Below are 17,378 nucleotides of genomic sequence, written 5' to 3' on the forward strand. Positions count from 1 at the left end.
CCGAGATGCCCTGCGGGGCCGGGAGGTCCGCGCTGGCAGAGCGGGGGCACGGCCGGAAATCCAGTGCCTGGTTTGGGTCTGGGGAGCGTGAGGGGCGCGAGGTTTGAGCTGTTTCTCTTCGTGCCATTCTCCTGGTGAAAACCGCCAATCACTTCTTTTTAAAATTTTAAAAGTTTAATAGTAATAAAATGGTTATAAAAATAATAATACAATGAGAGTAATAATAATTTGGGCAATTTGAATTAGGACAATATGAGACAATAGAAACAAGGAGTTACGGACGTCCGGGTACCTTTTTCTGGGCAAAATACCTGATGCATAAATTCCATTCAAATACAGGATTCTGTCTGGTCATCGTCGCCTTCTTCCTCCTAATCCTAATGGTATCGTCCTGCCTGAGTGAGGAGGGAAGAAGTTCCTTTCTCCTGATAATGGGGCAGTAAATTCTCTTTCTCTGAAAGATTTAGGTGTCCTGTGACTGCTATCTCAGTGCGAGTCCTTTCTTTAAAAAAAAAGCATCCTACTTAGCATAGTTTCTATTTTAACATTTTGTTACAACCTAAAACTATATTTAACACACTACTTAAGAGAATTAAAACAGCATAACTTTCTAACATAACACATATAATATGCGTTTTAATATTTGCTAAAAGCCAATCATAAAATACACATTTTTCACATTCTCATTCTCCTCAGTGCTTGCTTCACAAAATGTGCTGAATATGGCACATTTTATGAGTAGTTTCTCCCCTAACACTCGGTGTTGATGTCAGCTGTGTGAGAACAAGGGGACACAGTGGGTTCGAGCACCGCTGCTTTCATCAAACAAAGTTTTCAGACATTAACACAATGCCCGAGAGTTCAAAGAAAAAGAGGTGGCAGTCGAGGAATGGAAGGCAAGAATGGGAATGGGTTCCCCCTTGGTGGTGACAGAGAAGAACACCTGTACCTGGGACAGCACAGAGGGATGGATGGTGGTATGGGCAGAAGGAGGGTTGTGAGAAATGCAGGGACACCTAGGCTGGGTTTGTGAAAAATTCGTATTTTATGATTGGCTTTCCATAAACATTAAAATGAATATTGTATGTGTTATGCTAGAAAACTATGCTGTATTAATTTTCTTAAGTAGTGTGTTAAATATAGTTTTAGGTTATAACATAATGTTAAAATAGAAACTATGCTATGTAAGATACTTTTTTTAAAGAAAGGACTCACAGCAAGATGGCAGCCACAGGACAACTAAATCTTTCAGAGAAAGAGAATTTATTGCTCCCTTATCAGAAGAAATGAACTTCTTCTCGCTTCACTCAGCGCTGAAGATGCTGTCAGGATTAAGAGGAAGAAGTTGACGCAGACCAGACAGAATCCTGTATTTGAATGGAATTTATGCATCATGTATGAGGTGTATGAATATGCAACAGGTTATTGTTTTTAAGGGTTATTCCTCTGTTAACGTGTGTCCTTTTTCAGGCTTATTTTGCCCAGAAAAGGTACCCGGACTGTCTGTAACTCTTTGTTCTTATTGTCTCATATTGTCCTAGTCTCAACTGTTCAATTTTTTATTACTCTAATTGTATTGCTATTTTTATAACCATTTTATTACCATTAAACTTTTAAAAATTTAAAAAGAAGTGATTGGCGTATTTCACAGGTTGTTCTCCAGGGGTGAAGTGTGGGAATGGCTCTGGGCTTGGTGGTGTGTGCTCAGAGGGCAGCTCTTGGTCCTGATGGTGGCAACCTCCTACCTCAGTGTGTCCTCCTCAAGGAGCCGGCCAAATGGTGCAGTGGTCAACAGCCAGTTTTGGGAGGGGATTAAGTCAAACTGTATTCAGGCAGTTTTGGGAGGGGATTAAGTCAAGCTGTATTAAGGAAAAAACTCCACAATGCTGTGAAAATGCGCAGTATTTAATCCAGGGTTGGTGTATTTATAAGAAGCAATAGATTGCCTAAACTATAATGAGATTTGTGAAAACAGTGTGCCAGGGAGGATTTTTGCTGGACTGTAATTTTTGTCTTGTAAGTAATATAAAAGTCTTGTGTTTTCTCTTTCACATTTTTCCTAAGTCAGAGATTTTCAGTGTTATTAACCTAGAAGCTGTTGCTATAAGACTGAATTGCAGAAGTGGCCAAAAGCATTGCACTATACATTGCATTGAAAAGCAGTTGAAGCGAGCTTTGAAGTACAGCAAACTGATGCAGAAAGAAGTCCATCAGCCTTGCCCAAAACTTGTGCAGCTCTACACATCAATTTTAGGATTTAGAGCTTCTTTTAGTCTCATTATTACAGTGTATATATGTATTCCTGAGTCATTTTGGAATAGGTAGTTCTATCTTGTCATTTGAAAAACTGATTGAGTTTTCAGGCTTTCTGCAAATAAATTCAACTTCTATGCTCTGTAAACTTCAACAGGTTTCCAATCTTCTTTTAGTATTGTGTGTACTTGTGCACAGCTTTATGCATTTGTTTGCCTGAATTTTTGAGCTACACTAAAAATTCTTAGAAATAGAGAGGGGCTGCAGCACCATTCATTTGCTTGTGTTGGCTTGTTGGATGTCATTCTCCAGTGCCTTTACCTCTGTGACCAGTTTTTGGTGTAGTTCTGTGTGTCCTGACCCAAGCAGAAGTGGTGCAGGGCAGAGTGTGGCCCAGGGGCAGAGCTGGTGTCACCTGCAGAGATGTCCCACTCGTGTCCCCAGCGCTGGGCAGTGGCATGAGGACAGAGGTGGTGTCAGTGGTGGGGACAATGCTGCCTGCTCCTGCCTGCTCCTCTGGCAGCGCTGTGGCACCAAGTGTGTATGTGGGGACAGCAGCACCCAGGAGCACCAGGATCTCAGCTCCAGCACTGCAGGGGGCTGCAGTGTAGGAGGGGGCTAGGAGTGGGGGTGTCAGGCAGTCAGACTGTCCTGATCCTATAGTCTTTGGGGAAAGTATGTCAAAGAGCTGGTGGCAGATGCCCAGCAGGGCTGCCTGGCCCAGGGGGTTTGTTACTGTGCTGTGTGGAGAGGGCCCCAAGAAATGGATGAGATGCCAATGTCACCCCACAGGTATGTCTGGGTCATGCTGGGATGCAGGAGCTGAGTCCAGGCTGGGGAGAGGGAAGGACTGTGGGAGCTGTCATGGGGCCACTCTGCACAGTGGGTAGCAGTGAAACCAGGGAGTGGGGAGGGCAAGAGGCTCCCCATGGGTCCTTTCTGTCATGTTGGGGTTCCAGCAGAGACTTCAGAGACACCCAAAGGATTTGACAAGCCAAACATTTTATTCAAGCATTTATGCAAAAGCGAAGTTTAGTTAAGCAAGTATATGGCAGTTGTAATAAATTTTCCTTTTGAAGAAGGATGCAGCTCAAGCACTCCTACTGCAGTCCTCATGGTGGGGGGCTGAGCACTCAGCCCTGGAGCAGCAGCAGGGAGGAGTCAGTACTCCTGAAGCTCCAAGTCCTTCAGGTATTCCTGCACCCAGTGAGCACTGGGGTCTGCACACACCTTCCTTCCTTTCCTGGTGACCAGGCTGTTGGGAAAAACAGTATTGAGGCACTCAGCCAGGGCATCAGGGTGCTTTTGCTAGGTCCTCCTGGTAGCACCCTGGTTGTTCCTGTCCATGCCCTTCCCCATCCTGGACCACCTTGGACACCCTTGGGGCACTGCCCTGGCTGGTGCACCCTGGACCCCAGCAATGTTGGGTACTTACACCACAGCTGGCTGCGGGCAGAAGTTGCTGGTCTTGTAGGCAGAGCTGATAATGCTGCGTGGAATGGGGCGTGAAATGTAGGAGAAGCAGCAGGGGGTGGGGATTTTGACTTCTGTGAGGGAAGAGAGATGGGCCCAGTGAGATCCCACACTGCAGCAGAGGCTCTGCCTGGGGGATTTGCCATCACCTGTGCTGTGTCCTCTGGGAACACCCCCTGAAAACCTCTATCTCTGAGGCTTAGTCCCTGCACTGGTGATGACCATCGGCTCCCAGCCTTCTCCATAGACAGGAGGGTCTAATCAGTGGGGAAGGGGCTCTCTCCTGGGGAAGGAGAACCTACCATTCTTCTTGGAAGGTGCAGCACTGCTGGAGACACTGGGATCAGCCTCAGCCAGGGAGCAGATGGCCACAAGGAGCAGAACAGCCAGGGCAGCTGCCAGGACCCTCATGGTGCTGGGGAGGCTGAGAGAGCCACGAGTGAGGCTGGAGCTGTGGTGTCTGTAGGGCTCTCCTCTGCACAGTAGCCCCTGCTGCTGCTGATCTCCTTTTATACCCCCACCACTGGGTGGGCACAGGGTTTCAAGGAAGAAAATGAGTCTATCATACCAGGAAAATTATGTGAGGCAAATAAACTGCAGAAGGGGAAGTGCCAGCCACAGGGCTGTGATTTTCAGATTCAAGAGAGAACAAGTCTTATGAGGAGCAGCTGAAGGAGCTGGGTTTGTGTCATAGTTGAGACAGTCACAGTACAAAGCAGCACACTCAATTTGCAGAAGGCTTCAAACCTGTTTTTATTATAGCATGCATGCTTTTTAAACATTTTTACAAAACTCATAAGTTTACACTTTACTCATTGGTCACAAAAGACAAACAACGTGCTTATTGGAATAGTTGCAGTTGCAGTTTTCTCTTATTTCTCCTTCTTTCTTTCTTGGTTTCTACGTCAACAACCTTGCTGGAAAATCCTTTCAGGAGTAAACATGGATCCTCTTATCAAACTTCTCTCTGGCTCACAGAAGTCGCTGTAATACCTCTTCCACAGGTTTCTTTGGTGGTAGAAGAGGAGGCCCCCCTGAGGGGGACCTTACTGCTCTCTGCAACATTTTGAAGGGGCTGTAGTGAGGTGGAGGTTGCTCTCTTCTCCCAGGTTACAAGGACGACACAAAATGGCTTCACATTGAACCAGGGCATGTTATGAAAACGTTCTTTTCTGGGAGGGTTGTCAAGCACTTCAACAGGCTGCCTGGGGAAGTGGTGGAGTCACCATCCCTAAACACATTAAAAGACATGTAGATGTGGTGCTTAGGGACATAGTTTGGTGGTGAACTTTGTAATGCTGGGTTAACAATTGGACTTGATGATCTTAAAGGTCTTTTCCAACATAAACGATCCTACAGTTTGTTTCTGTGAACTTCATAGTACTTCAGGGGATGAGGGAACACAAGCGGGGCTGGAGCTGGGGTGGCTGCAGGGTTTTCCTCTTCACAATGCTCAGTCCCTGCTGCTACTTCCCTCCTATTCACCCAGAGTTTCAAGGAGAGAAAATGAGTGCAACCTGACAGAGAAATTATGCCAGGATTTCCCAGTTTTGCTGAGCTGGAGGCATCAGGGAAACCACAGAAGGGGAAGTGCTTGTGACAGATCTGCAACTTTCAGATTCCACTTGAGTCTCTGGTGGGACTGGCCAGAGCCCAAACCCCCAAACACAAGCCCTGCTACTGCTGCAATGACCTGTTGGCTGAGAGCCAGGCTGGGACGTGAACTTTGCTGACCAGAGTTCTGAGGAGAACCAGAACAAGGCTAAACACTGGAAAAGAAGGAGGAAGTAGCAAGTTCCATAGCTTGCTTTCTGAGTGTGCACTATCGAATTAGCAGGCTGCCCCAACAAGGAGAGAGAATGATGCATCTGACTCCATCTTATCAGAAGCTAATTAGTTACTTTATTATACAATATTATTCTATACTATATTACATTATATTACATTACATCTAAACTGAATCTGCCAAGCACTGAGCCCTGCACACACTGCACAGAATCTCATGACTGTCAGTCCTGACACACACACACACTTGGCCCTCACAGGCCAAGGAAACAAAATACCATCTCTTTGGGTAAAAAAATCTCCATGTTGCATTCTACTTTTGCACAAACACAGGCGCAGCAAATGATAAGAATTGTTTTTCCTTTCTCTGAAGTTCAGAGAATGTGAAACCCAGAAATATTCTTGGGAAGAATTGTGCCTTGCTTTTCTCTGTGAAGAGAAATGGGGCGACAGTGCGCTGCTGGGGTCTTTAGGAATTGATTATATCCTACCTTTGTCAAGCAAGAATTTTGCTGTAGTGGTGTGTCTGAGGTGCCCCCAGCTGGCAGGTGCAGCCCCTGAGGGGATGTCAGGGCCACACTCCCCCGGGCTAGTGAGAACCACTAGCTACAGGAACCACTGATAACATCATGTACCCTCTCAAAATACCTAATTTCTGCACAAATGAGCCTTTTTGGGTAAATGAGGGTCCAGTGGGTGGTTTGCAACTGGCTACCAGAGCATCCCTGGCCTGTGCACTGCCTGACAGGGGGCATGAAGACTCCTATCCTCACCTTCTGTGCCAACTGTGTCAGCTCCTGGTGGCTACGGGGGAACAGTTGTAGAATCCCTCTTCATTGGTCCCTGTTTGGCTCAGCTTGCTGGCCTGGTACTGCAGGAGGGGAAAAGAGGGCTGGGGGCCATGGAGTGTCAGCTCTGGGGACTCACCAATCCATTCTTGTGGACACTGAACCTGTCCTGCTGGCACAATGACCTGCTGGCACAACTGGCACAGCCTGAGCAGTGCCTGGAGACAGCGCTACTGTCACCCCCAGAAACATGCTGGGGTGCCAGTGGGGTTAATACCAGGAACTGGATGAGGGAGAGGCCAGAGCATCTTCCACAGTTCAGGGGCCTCTGCTTGCACAGTGGGGCACCAGCTAAAATCTGCTCTGGTAGGTGCTCAGGGGATGTTCTGCACTCACTTTTCTTCCTGGGGACCTGATACTTCAATTTTGTGGGACAGGGGTGCACAGGAGTATCCCACCTGCTGCTCTGGCAGCACCCACATGGACTCCATATGGACTTGAGGGTCTTGTCAATGGGGATTGGGCTGTCTTCTGGGAAAGGAGAGCATACCTGGCTTCTGGGAGGACTCAGCAATGCTGGGATCACATAGATAGGCCTCAGATGGGGAAACTGTAAGAAAATAAGAGCATCATAATGGGGAAATATAAGTGCATCGTAACAAGGACGTTGTCAGGGGTACCCAGATTTGCTGAGCTGGTGAAGCAAGGAAACCACAGAAGGGAAGCACCAGCCACTGTGCTGTGACTTTCAGATTCCATTTGTTTCCTGGCATGGGCTGGCCAGAACCTAAACCTGCCAAGAGCCGGGCTGGTACGTGCACCTCCACAACAAGAGCCCAAAGAAAAGCAGGGCAAGACTGGCAAAAGGGAAAAAAAAGAGGAAGCAGCAATTTTTTCTATCACTACTCCCTGATTGAGTCCCTCTCCAGCTCTCTTTCAGGGTCTCTCTAGGCACTGGAAGCTGCTCTAAGGTCCCCCAAAATCCCTTTCTTCTCCAGGCTGAACAAACTGAAGTCACTCAGCAGTGAGCTACAGCCTGGTCTCGTGAAGAGCCACAAAGGTACCTTAACACTGTGTGTAATCCTACCAGCTCTACTTGCACCTGCAGGGGTTTTTAATATTTTGGATTAGGTATTAATAGTTTGAAGGCTTTTGGCCCTATACAGACACAAGTTCATTCTTGACAAACTCTCCTGGGTTAATGTTGGGAATTGATAGCACAGGAGCTTTAAAAATCAAGATGGCTTTAGAGATGCCTGGTTGTCTTTATTTGGCAACACAAAATATTCTCTGTGCCTGGCATCCATCTCTCAGTATGGTTTTTTAAACAGGGAGGGAACCTATTGCTTCTTTTCATTTCTTTTAGTAATAAGAGAGAAAGCATCTTTGTGGACCTTATACATTGATTTTTTAGAGAGATATGTAATTCAACTTAAATTAAAGAGAATTAAATTAAAGAGAATTTATTCAGATGGACTTTACATTTTCCAGGACAAGACAGCTGGAGATACATATCTGGACTAATTGAGCTCTCTCACTGAAGACACAATCCTGTTTGTCAAGGGATTAAGCCTGTTCTTTCACTGTGTGCTGTTCTGTAAATCTCAGACCAAGGTCAGAATCAGCTTTTAGACATCAATTTTGACTACTTCAGCAGAGCTAAAAGGACCTGTATTCCTCTGATATTCCCTTAAGGGAGCTGCAATAGCTCACTGGGATGGAAAGTCACAGTTGTCTTAAAAGCACTTTACACACTCATCCCTCAGTGGCCCAGAGGCTGACAGCTGTACCTGAGACATAGCTGGAAACCTGCCTTCTCTGGGAAAACTCCATGTTCAGCTCAAAGAAGAGCAGGCTGCATCACAGCTCCTCTCTCCAGGATTCTCTGCATGGGTCACTCTCACTTTCCTGTCCAAGCAAACCCAGAGAATGTGTCCTTTTCCAGCATCAGAAGTTTTATGTCTGCTTTGTTCCAAGTCTGAATTTAGGAAAACTACTCTGTTGTTGTGTGAATGAGACTTTTTTTTTCCTGTGCATTTAAATTAAGTTAATCTGTGTAACTGTTTTCTTTTTCTGAAATAGCTTCTTTATTTTCCTTGGATTTAATTCTGTGCATTCAAGCAGGAAGTTAAACAGTGTCAGACTGAAGAAAATGAATTGTATAACATGCTGAAGAGATGAACTGGGGAAGTGCTTGTTTTTACATTCGCTTCTTACCTATGTCTTTAATGTGAATTACTGGAACATCAAGGAGAATTAACCAGTTTGGAATTTATTTTAAAACATGTATTCTCATAAAGTAGATAATTTCCTCTCTGCACTTCATTTTAGTAGTAGAAAAACGCAAGTGTTGGTATAATGTTACAAAACATCCCTATAGGGTAGTTAATTTTCAGAAGTTATAACAGCTTACTATTGCTGTTTTCCTCCTGAAATTACTTCCTCAGCTAAATTGTTTAGGGCTGATGCTGAAGATAAGCATATCAAAACCAGCTTATCAATTCTACCCTTTCTGAAATGATCTTTGCAGCTGATTAAAGTGAAGCCTTGTTTCGAGAGGAAATGAAGAACTCACTGGCATTCTTGTGTCTTTGATTTAGTCCTCCTGACTGCAGCTCTACATAACTTTTGGTAGGAGGGGTGGATCCATCTTTCCTTTCTATCCAATTCTCAGCACATACTTGTAAAGGCTCTTTTTATTTTCATTTTTTTTTCATAAGTGTGCAGGGAATAAGGATTTTTTTACGTGGAATCTTGACTTGTTTCAAATTTCAGGAAGGGAAACAAAATCTTGCAAAACAGAAAAGAAAGACTCACAAACACTCTGGAAAGGAGATATGATCAAATGAAATGCAACTAAAAAAAACCCAAAATAACCAGAAAATGGGGACATTTAGTGACTACATGAAAATGGTTTGGCAGGAAATGAGGTGCCGTGCAAAGGACCAAAATGCCAAAACTAAGCTCGCAGATGCTGCAAAATCAGGGGGAAAAAATCAAGGAGGAAGACACATCTTTGAGGGGAAGATATCTTTGCCAAAGTGAAAGTCATCAAAAGGCATGGGGTGTCATGAAGTGCGGGGACATGGACCAAAGCTTGCCCAAATGATCCCCACTGAAATCCTGGAAACAGAAAGAAGGACTTACAAACGCTCTGGAATGGAGACACGATCAAAGGAAATGTGATTGAAGGAAAAAAAAAAGAAAATTGAGGAATTTAGTGACTACAAGAAAATGGCCCAGGATTACATGAGGTGCAGTGCAAAGGAGTAAAACATGCCAAAATGAACCTCACAGGTGCTGCAAAATCAGGGGAAAAATCAAGGAGGAAGACAGAACTTTCAGGGGAGGATATGAGTGACATGGCATGGATACATTAAAAAAAAAAGAAAAATCTTGGCCAAAGTGAAAGCCATCAAAAGGCATGGGATGCCATGAAGTGCAGGACATGGACCAAAGCTTGCCCAATTGATCCCCATTGAAATCACAAGATTTCATTTCCCTTCCTGAAATGAAATTTTATTTCAATGAGATGGAGTTCAGGTTCTGAATATGTTCAAGATTTGAAATGAGAGGTGGTTTCTCAAGAACTGAGAATCCCAGAAACCATCTTTGGTTTATAATTCTGGTACTAATGTTTTCTAATACATTAACTATACTCCTGTGAGACTACTTGCATTTTTAATATTGTGTATAGGCAACTTTTAATTGGAATTTGGGCTGTAGCTTATTACTATAAAATAAACAGTGAATGTAAAATGAACAAATGAATTGCTAACAGGTATCTCACCTGCCTGAGTAATGCTGCTCCTCTGTGAGATGAAGCCCATCATTGGAAGTCATGGTGGCATCTAATTCAATTAAAAAACAATGCAAGAGCTGTTCAGTGGAACAGAACATGAAGTAACAAAAAGTATTCTGAAGAATGCCAAGTGCCATCTCCTTGAAAACTATATACTGATGTGCTGTGTTTTTCTCTCATCATCCTATTATAGATACTTGACTGTGATTCCATTCCTCCTGAATTATCCTTTCTGGAATTCGACAGCACAGTGTAGAAACACACCTGACAGATGTGCTCCTTTATATCAGTTTTCTGCCAGAGCAACTCAGTCCTTTTTGTCTGGAATTTAGTTAAGGGTTCCTTCCAAGTATGGTTGCAGTTTCACTTGATCCCCATTTCTCCACAAAAATGTAGGACAGCAATGCCAATGGCTTCTGCAGTGCTGATTTCCATGGTGAGCTGTGACAGCAGGAGGTCTTCAGCAAGGACCTCTGTGTCCTGCTGCCTTGAGTAATTTCTGCCTCTTGCTTCTCTGCCTTGCTTACTTTCTTCTTCTTCCTCTTCCCATCTCCTTTAGGTCATGCTATTTCTTGTTTACTTACCTTCATAAGCTTTAGCATTGACATCACAGCTTTCTAAGTTTATATTCATAATAGGTACACTATTTTTCTCCAGTTCCGTTTCCATTGTGTATGTAGCTTTCAAACTTTACCAAACACCTGTACCTTTCAAAACTCCTGGCTCTCTTTTCCTAGATGTGCAAGGAAGAGTTGTATGTTGCAGTTTGCATTATTCAGATGTAGCTCAATATCGTTTTTTTTAAAATATCTGTTGAGACGTACAGATGCATCTCTATTTTCTGGCAAGTTTGTTATCAGAACTTGTGAAGAGAAGCAGCAATATTTTCCAAGTTACTGTTACATGGGGAATTTAATGTTTGGTGAGCAGCCTTCAGCAGTGGCTTGGCATTTTAGAGCATTACAAGCTCTGGCATGAGCACTTGAGAATGTTAAAAAGAGTAGTTTTCATTCTCATTACATTTCATTCTCATTACTGTTCCTGAATTTTCAGCTATTTAGGCAGAAGAAGGGTCATGGGAGCTGTAGAAAATGAAGCAAATAAGCAGATGGGCTCTTCCAGTCCAGCTGAAGTAATTACTCTTCCTATAGAAGGTTCAAAGGGAGGATTTCACAGCTAGAAAAAAATCTACATCCCTTGCTATGTTTGAGATCTTAGTGCTTCCTAGTGGGCATCGCAGAGAATTCCTCAAGGAGGAACGACTGCAGTTGAGTTAGAAGGGCTTCAACAGCCAAACACTGATTTCAGGGTATTTTGTTAACCTTATTGGCCAGGAGGCATTCAGATGTACAAAACCTGAGTAGCAGTGGCTGAACAGCTGGTCAAGAGGAATGAACCCAAAAGGACAATAATTGTAGAGGGAGATGAGGTCATGCCATTTTCAGGAATGGGAGCAATTCTCACAGATTTCTAAGTTCCTGTGTACAACAGCCTGGAAAAAGGACTTAGGAGCCAAAAGAAGAGTCTTTTTCCTTGCCTGAAGTACACAGTGTCCAGGTAGAGATGTGCTGCAAAGGAGAGCAGGTAGGTTTCACAACACAGCAAGGAGTACTGAGCCTGCAAAAGAAGAGAAATGTGAGTGTGCTGTGGGAGGGATGATGAACTGACTTTCTTTGCCATAGCCTGGGTCAAAAAGCAAGAGGAGAGGCAGAAAAGCCTGCACTAGCTGGTGGCATCCTCTTATCCTCACTTTTTCAGTTGGATTCTGTTGCTTCTGCAAGATGGGCTACCATAAGAAAAGAAATCAGGGTAATTGTCAAGAAAATTGTTTTCTAGGGAAAAGTGGTTAAATGAAAAGAATGATTCTGGAGAGTGTTACATGGGGCATAACTAATACTGAGTGCTACAGATGACAAATCCAGCAGCCCAAAATAAAAATAAATGGGAATCTAAATATCTTACTAATTTTTATTTGTTTTTTCTAGATAGCATCCAAAATAAAAACTAATCAGAAAAGATGGAAAATTGAAATGAACAATCAAAAATTTACTGCACTTGGGAGTGAGCAGCAACATCCAAATGTGGCTGTTTATTGCCATGGGGTTAGGAAGAAGATACACAAAAGGAAATGGATGATGTCTCCAGAGCTCCCAGAAGAAATCTGATGTCCTTCTTGCCCTGTCCTACAGGACACATTGCTGAAAGGTGTGGCCAGTGCATGTCCTTGCTGCCAGACTGCCATGGATCTTGAGCTGGAAAAATGCTGTTGTTTTTTGTACCTCCATCCAGAAGACATGGCTGCTCTGACCAATTAAACCAAAATGCCAGCAAGCCTGTGACTTAACATTGATTACACAGAATTCATGAGCAAGTGAACTGTGGTCACTTGCTCATCTTGTCATCTTGTGGATAAAACTTTTTCAAATACTCTCCTTCCTTCCAGACTCCAGTTCTGTATGCTTGATTTGTAGAAACTGTTCCTGGAATGGAAGCACAGGTAAAAAACCTTCTCAGATACTTCCAAGAGATTGAGAATTATTCCTTATCCTGCTCTCCCTGTCTCTATGTACTCAGCTGGGTATGAAGTCCTCATTTTTCATCACATTCTACAGACTCTTCTGGAACCTAATGCTAAGCAGATGCTGTTTCTCCTAGATGATCATTAAAATTAATTTTTCATAAATTAGACAGCAAGTAAAATTTGCTGTCAGTACTTACCTAAAACACAAAGGCTTTTTTTATTTTAATGAGAACAAAATTGTGTTTTGGAGTGGGTATTGTTAGCGGCATTCCAGTGCATTGAAAAACTATGGCTATGTCCAAGCAACTCTGTTGTGGCCCAGGATTTGTCCCTTGTTTTGGGTTGTTTGTTTTCCAGAAATGACTGAAAATATTTTTGCATATTTTGAACACAGATGTATTCCCAAACTTTTTCAGACTGTATGGATTATTTGTGACTGGTTTCTTTAATTTGAATGGAGCAACCCAAGAATCCAGTGCAGATGATACTGGAACATATGTATAAATTGAAATCAGACTTGATTGAAGACACACATATTATGAAAAGGAAAATGAAATTATTTTTGTACTGCATAGCTGGCAATCAGAAAAGGAAGATGGAGCTGCTTATCCTTTTTTCTTCAGTCTTTGACAGCTGGGCAGAAAAGCTGAGTCAGATTAACTGACTGTTGGCAGGTAAAATAGATTGGAAGCCCACTCCATGATATATGTAAAATGAAATTAATCTCCACAAGTATTGTATCTTGGTTTTCAACAACCCTTTGACATAATGGTGAAGAATTTAGACTGCTTTTAGCTACATTTGTCCTGCTGTTTATGTAAATCCTTTATTGCAACAGTGTTTTCTCAGGTGTGTGGCTAATCAATATTTAAGAGGTTTTTATTATCTCCAAGTATTTAATCCAAGAAAAAGCCGTAATTTTCTTGGTTAAGTGATACTTTTGTTGGCTAAGTTATGGGGATTTCAGAGAGAACTTTTATGTATTCAAGGATGGGATGTTGTCATCTGCTTTGTGCATGAATTCTGTAGCCTGTGAGCTGGAGTGTTGCCATGGGGAGCTGTGTGTCAGCCCCTTTGTAGTCTCTGTTGTTGCTGTGTGTGTCTGCAAACTCTCACACTGTGTTTGCTAAGTCACTCAGGACCTGATCCAAAAGACTTTTAAATCAGAGAAAATCGGTTTTCTTACATGGGTTCTGGGAAGGTCTGGAAGGTCCATGCTTGCTCCCAGTGGAGGAATAGATTGTCTCTCAGTCTGAAAATGGGCACATTCTACTTTTGGATTATTAAACAGGCAGTAAATCTAAGGCAGAAGAGGAATGAGTAATGGCAGTGCACAGCAAGAAATGCTGTCACTATCAAACGTCACCACTGAAGATGAGGCAGATAATAATTTCTGATGTGAGGAGCGTCATCAGGAGAAATGTAAGGAGCCAGGGGGACTGTGATGATGGCTACTGCTTATTTTTCTGTTTGGCTTCTATGCCGTGAAATGCCCAAACCAGCTTTGGATCTAGGTTTTGGAGAGGCTTGCAGGGGAGTCTCCCAGCTGTCAGTTCCTTTCAGAAAGGTGGGTAGCAGGCTGTGCATGAGAAAGAAAGAAAGAAACAAATAAATAAAAAAATACAGAGAAATCCTCATAAGATTCGGTTCTTTGGAATAGTCTTTGACCACAGGAGGGCAATACTGTTCTGTAATAAATTTGGCAGGCTTTATTCCCTGGAAGTCTGGTTTATCAGCAGGTACCTGAGGGGGAATTGGATTGATCATAGTTACCAATCATCAAAGTTGTATTGATCAGGAGTGGATTTATGCCTTTAGCTATGTTTGCAGGGGTTGAGCAGTTGGTTCTCCCAATCCTCCTTTCCAGAAGAGCAAATTGCAGCACAGAATCTGAGAGCTGTGATGACATCTGAGGAGCTCCTGCTTCTGCATCCCTGGCTCAGATTGGTACTGCTTTGTGCTGTCCCCCCTTCCTCCCTCTCAGCTGGAGGCCAGAGCCAGGAGGTGGCACAACCAATACAACAGTGACTGTGGCAGCCCCCAGGGCTTGTGGAGGGCTCTTTGTCCCCTGTTTCAAACTGAAATAAGGAGAATTTTAACTGATAATGGTGAGAATCTCAGGGCGTGTGACTCTCACTAATACTGACAGGAGTATTCAGCTGGGAAAGGTGGATTTTATTTTTATTTTTTTCTTCAGAAACTTAAAACATAAAATTTTCCCCAGAGGCTCAGGCTATATTCTTCTTTACTAGAATCCAGGCACAGGAGCAGGAGTCCTAACTTATTAGGCTATTGATTTATGCCCTTGCTCTTTGTTGATTCATGCCCTTGCTCTTAGCTGGTCAGATAAATCTCATTAGTTAGAAGATTCTCCAGAGAAGCAAGTGTTGTGGATTTTAATTCCCCAAAGGAGATGATTGAGTGTGCATTTTGTGGCTCTTAGAAGAATAGGAGATACCACTGTTTGGTCTTATAAGAGAAAATGAAAGCTCCACTGTGTTCTTCATGAAGATTAATCTGCTAGGAGTGCTTTGAGACCAGTGGATTTAAGTTTTAAAGAGAGGCGAATACTTGGTTTGCAAAGGATAAGATTTTAGTTTGAGAATGGGGTTTGGCAAAGTCAGACATGTGAGTACATTTGAGTACTTAATACATCACCTAACATACTTCAAGTACTGAAACATGAATATGAAAGTAATTTATGTAGTCTGGGTATCTCTTTATTTTGGAGACAGCTGAACTCCCCACACTAATAGAGAACAGGGAGCTTCCTAAGGGCCAGCTCTGTCATCAGTGTTACTAGTGTGACAGGAATAGTCTTCAAGAAAAATTAATGTAATATTAAAAGTTAAAAAGGCATATTTATGAAGGATAGATTGCTAGCTTCCAAGCTAACCTTTTAGGTCATCTGGAAATGAAAGTGTTTCAGAGAATGAATGCTACTGAGCTGCTGCCCTTTTAGCTTCTGTTTCTGAATAAAGTCTCAAAGAGGTCCCCTTCTGAAAGACAATTCTTCCAAGTGATATTTTTCAGTTTGTAGTTTGCACATTGCTTCTGCTGGATCTGGGAATGCTGAAACTTTTGTCTGTAGCTTTTCTTTAGAAGGTGCTGAACTTCAACTGAATGTGTCTGGGGAAGAAAAGACATTTATGTCAGGTTTATCTTAAATGTAAATTTATTTATTTTATGCTTTACGTTTTAAAGTGTGTTTTAAACATCATAATCAAGAACAAAATGTTTTGTTTTGCAGGAATAATTTTTAAGGCTTTTATTTTTAAATTTGTCTGAGGTGAACTGAAGCAAATCTGACAGTTTCAAGGTGATTGACTTGGCAAGGAGACCAGGAACCCAAGGACAATGGCAAGTCCTTTGCAGGGCTTGTGGCCCAAACTGGCACTTAGCATCTTCCAAACTACTGAGTAATTCTGGGAGCTGGAATCCTCAAGTGCTCTGAAAAAGAGAGGAATTCCTTCAGGTAAGTGATAGCCAGTGTCTTTGGCAAAGGGTGGGCGATGATGATACAAACCACAACGGGATGAAGTTTTTCCAGCTAAGTTGGTTTTTTTTTTTTTTTCCCCTAGGGGAATGTACATTTTGCAATTAGACAGTGAGGTAAGACTCCTTTTATTTCATTTTACCTATCAATCAATTTGTAAGTACAATGAAGATAAGACAAGTGGAGCCAGTCACTTTTTTCCCTAGGGGAATGTACATTTTGCAATTAGACTGTGAGGTAAGACTCCTTTTATTTCATTTTACCTATCAATCAATTTGTAAGTACAATGAAGATAAGACAAGTGGAGCCAATCACCCAAGTCTGTTGTGCACTTTTGAATGTAATCCATTTCTCACTTCAGTCCATAGTCACTTTTTCTGCTCAAACCACTACATTAAAAATCCCATTATTGACTTTACTGTCTTAAGTATTGAAGAAGTGTTGGAGTAGTGCTTTTTTCAGTCTTTGTGTTTTTGAACACTTGAAACGTGAAAATGGTCGTGTCAAGGATAATCTGATGTTGCTTCCACCTGAAATTTCTTTCCTGCTCTCTACCACACATGTATTGTATTCCTAGGTAGATTTGCACATATTTTCTGTCACTTCAGGAGAGGTCATGAACAGTCAAATGTCAGCTGAATGTCAGAGAAATGGCTCATATAATGAAATCTATTAAAATGTCCAATAGCCCTGTGCAGAAGATAATCTTGCTTTGTGACCTTTAGGACAAATCAAACAAAACAATAAAACACACAGAAAGCAATGCCCTTCCTGGAGTTGAAGCAGACGGCCAAGTGTTGTTAGAAGTTTTTTGCTTTATTGTTGTTTATATTTTTCTTTTGCTTTTTAAATAATTTACTGTGATTATTACTTCAAGTGCTTTTTTTGTCACACTTCTGAATGTTAGTAGGCAAACCCAACTTTTTCTTTCTTTTGATCCTTTGTTTTTATTATGATCAACCTATTTTTATGTCTAGTCGTGGAGATATTTGCTATTTCTTTAGTCACTGATTTAGAGCCTAGAAGAAACCATTAGGATTGTCTCATCTTACCTCCTGTACAAGCCAGACCAGGGTACTGAACTCCATAATTCCAGCATAGATTCTTATTGAGAAAAGAAACACAGCTTTTAAAATGACATTACATTTTGTTTCAAGACTTCCAGTGAAAAATCCTCACTAAATTAACTAGTAAGTCTTTGAAATACCTAATTACCTTTGCTGATGAATTGCATCTTTGGTCTATCCTGGATGTAATTAG

The 17,378-nt window shown here is 42.4% G+C and overlaps 1 protein-coding gene across 1 annotated transcript; it reads right to left on the reverse strand.

The window, feature by feature from the left end:
• Positions 1–3,368: 3,368 nt before the first annotated feature.
• On the reverse strand, positions 3,369–4,169 carry LOC102037327 (C-C motif chemokine 3-like). Its single transcript, XM_005424736.2, has 3 exons — positions 4,029–4,169; positions 3,689–3,797; positions 3,369–3,508 (listed from the first exon to the last, which is right to left on the reverse strand). Exons 1-3 carry the CDS (start codon positions 4,135–4,137, stop codon positions 3,415–3,417), a joined length of 312 nt encoding a protein of 103 aa, XP_005424793.1. The 5' UTR covers positions 4,138–4,169; the 3' UTR covers positions 3,369–3,414.
• Between the last annotated feature and the right edge of the window lie 13,209 nt (positions 4,170–17,378).

The sequence above is a fragment of the Geospiza fortis genome, unplaced genomic scaffold (genome assembly GCF_000277835.1).
Source record: "Geospiza fortis unplaced genomic scaffold, GeoFor_1.0 scaffold147, whole genome shotgun sequence".
NCBI classification, from domain to species: domain Eukaryota; kingdom Metazoa; phylum Chordata; class Aves; order Passeriformes; family Thraupidae; genus Geospiza; species Geospiza fortis.

What these genes read in the sequence shown, in the direction of transcription:
- LOC102037327 (XM_005424736.2), bottom strand. Translation starts at nt 4,137, where the DNA reads ATGAGGGTCCTGGCAGCTGCCCTGGCTGTTCTGCTCCTTGTGGCCATC. An exon ending in TGCACCTTCCAAGAAGAATG is followed by an intron (nt 3,798 to 4,028) that starts GTAGGTTCTCCT and finishes CCCTCACAGAAG; the next exon opens with TCAAAATCCCCACCCCCTGC. An exon ending in TGCCCGCAGCCAGCTGTGGT is followed by an intron (nt 3,509 to 3,688) that starts GTAAGTACCCAA and finishes TTTTCCCAACAG; the next exon opens with CCTGGTCACCAGGAAAGGAA.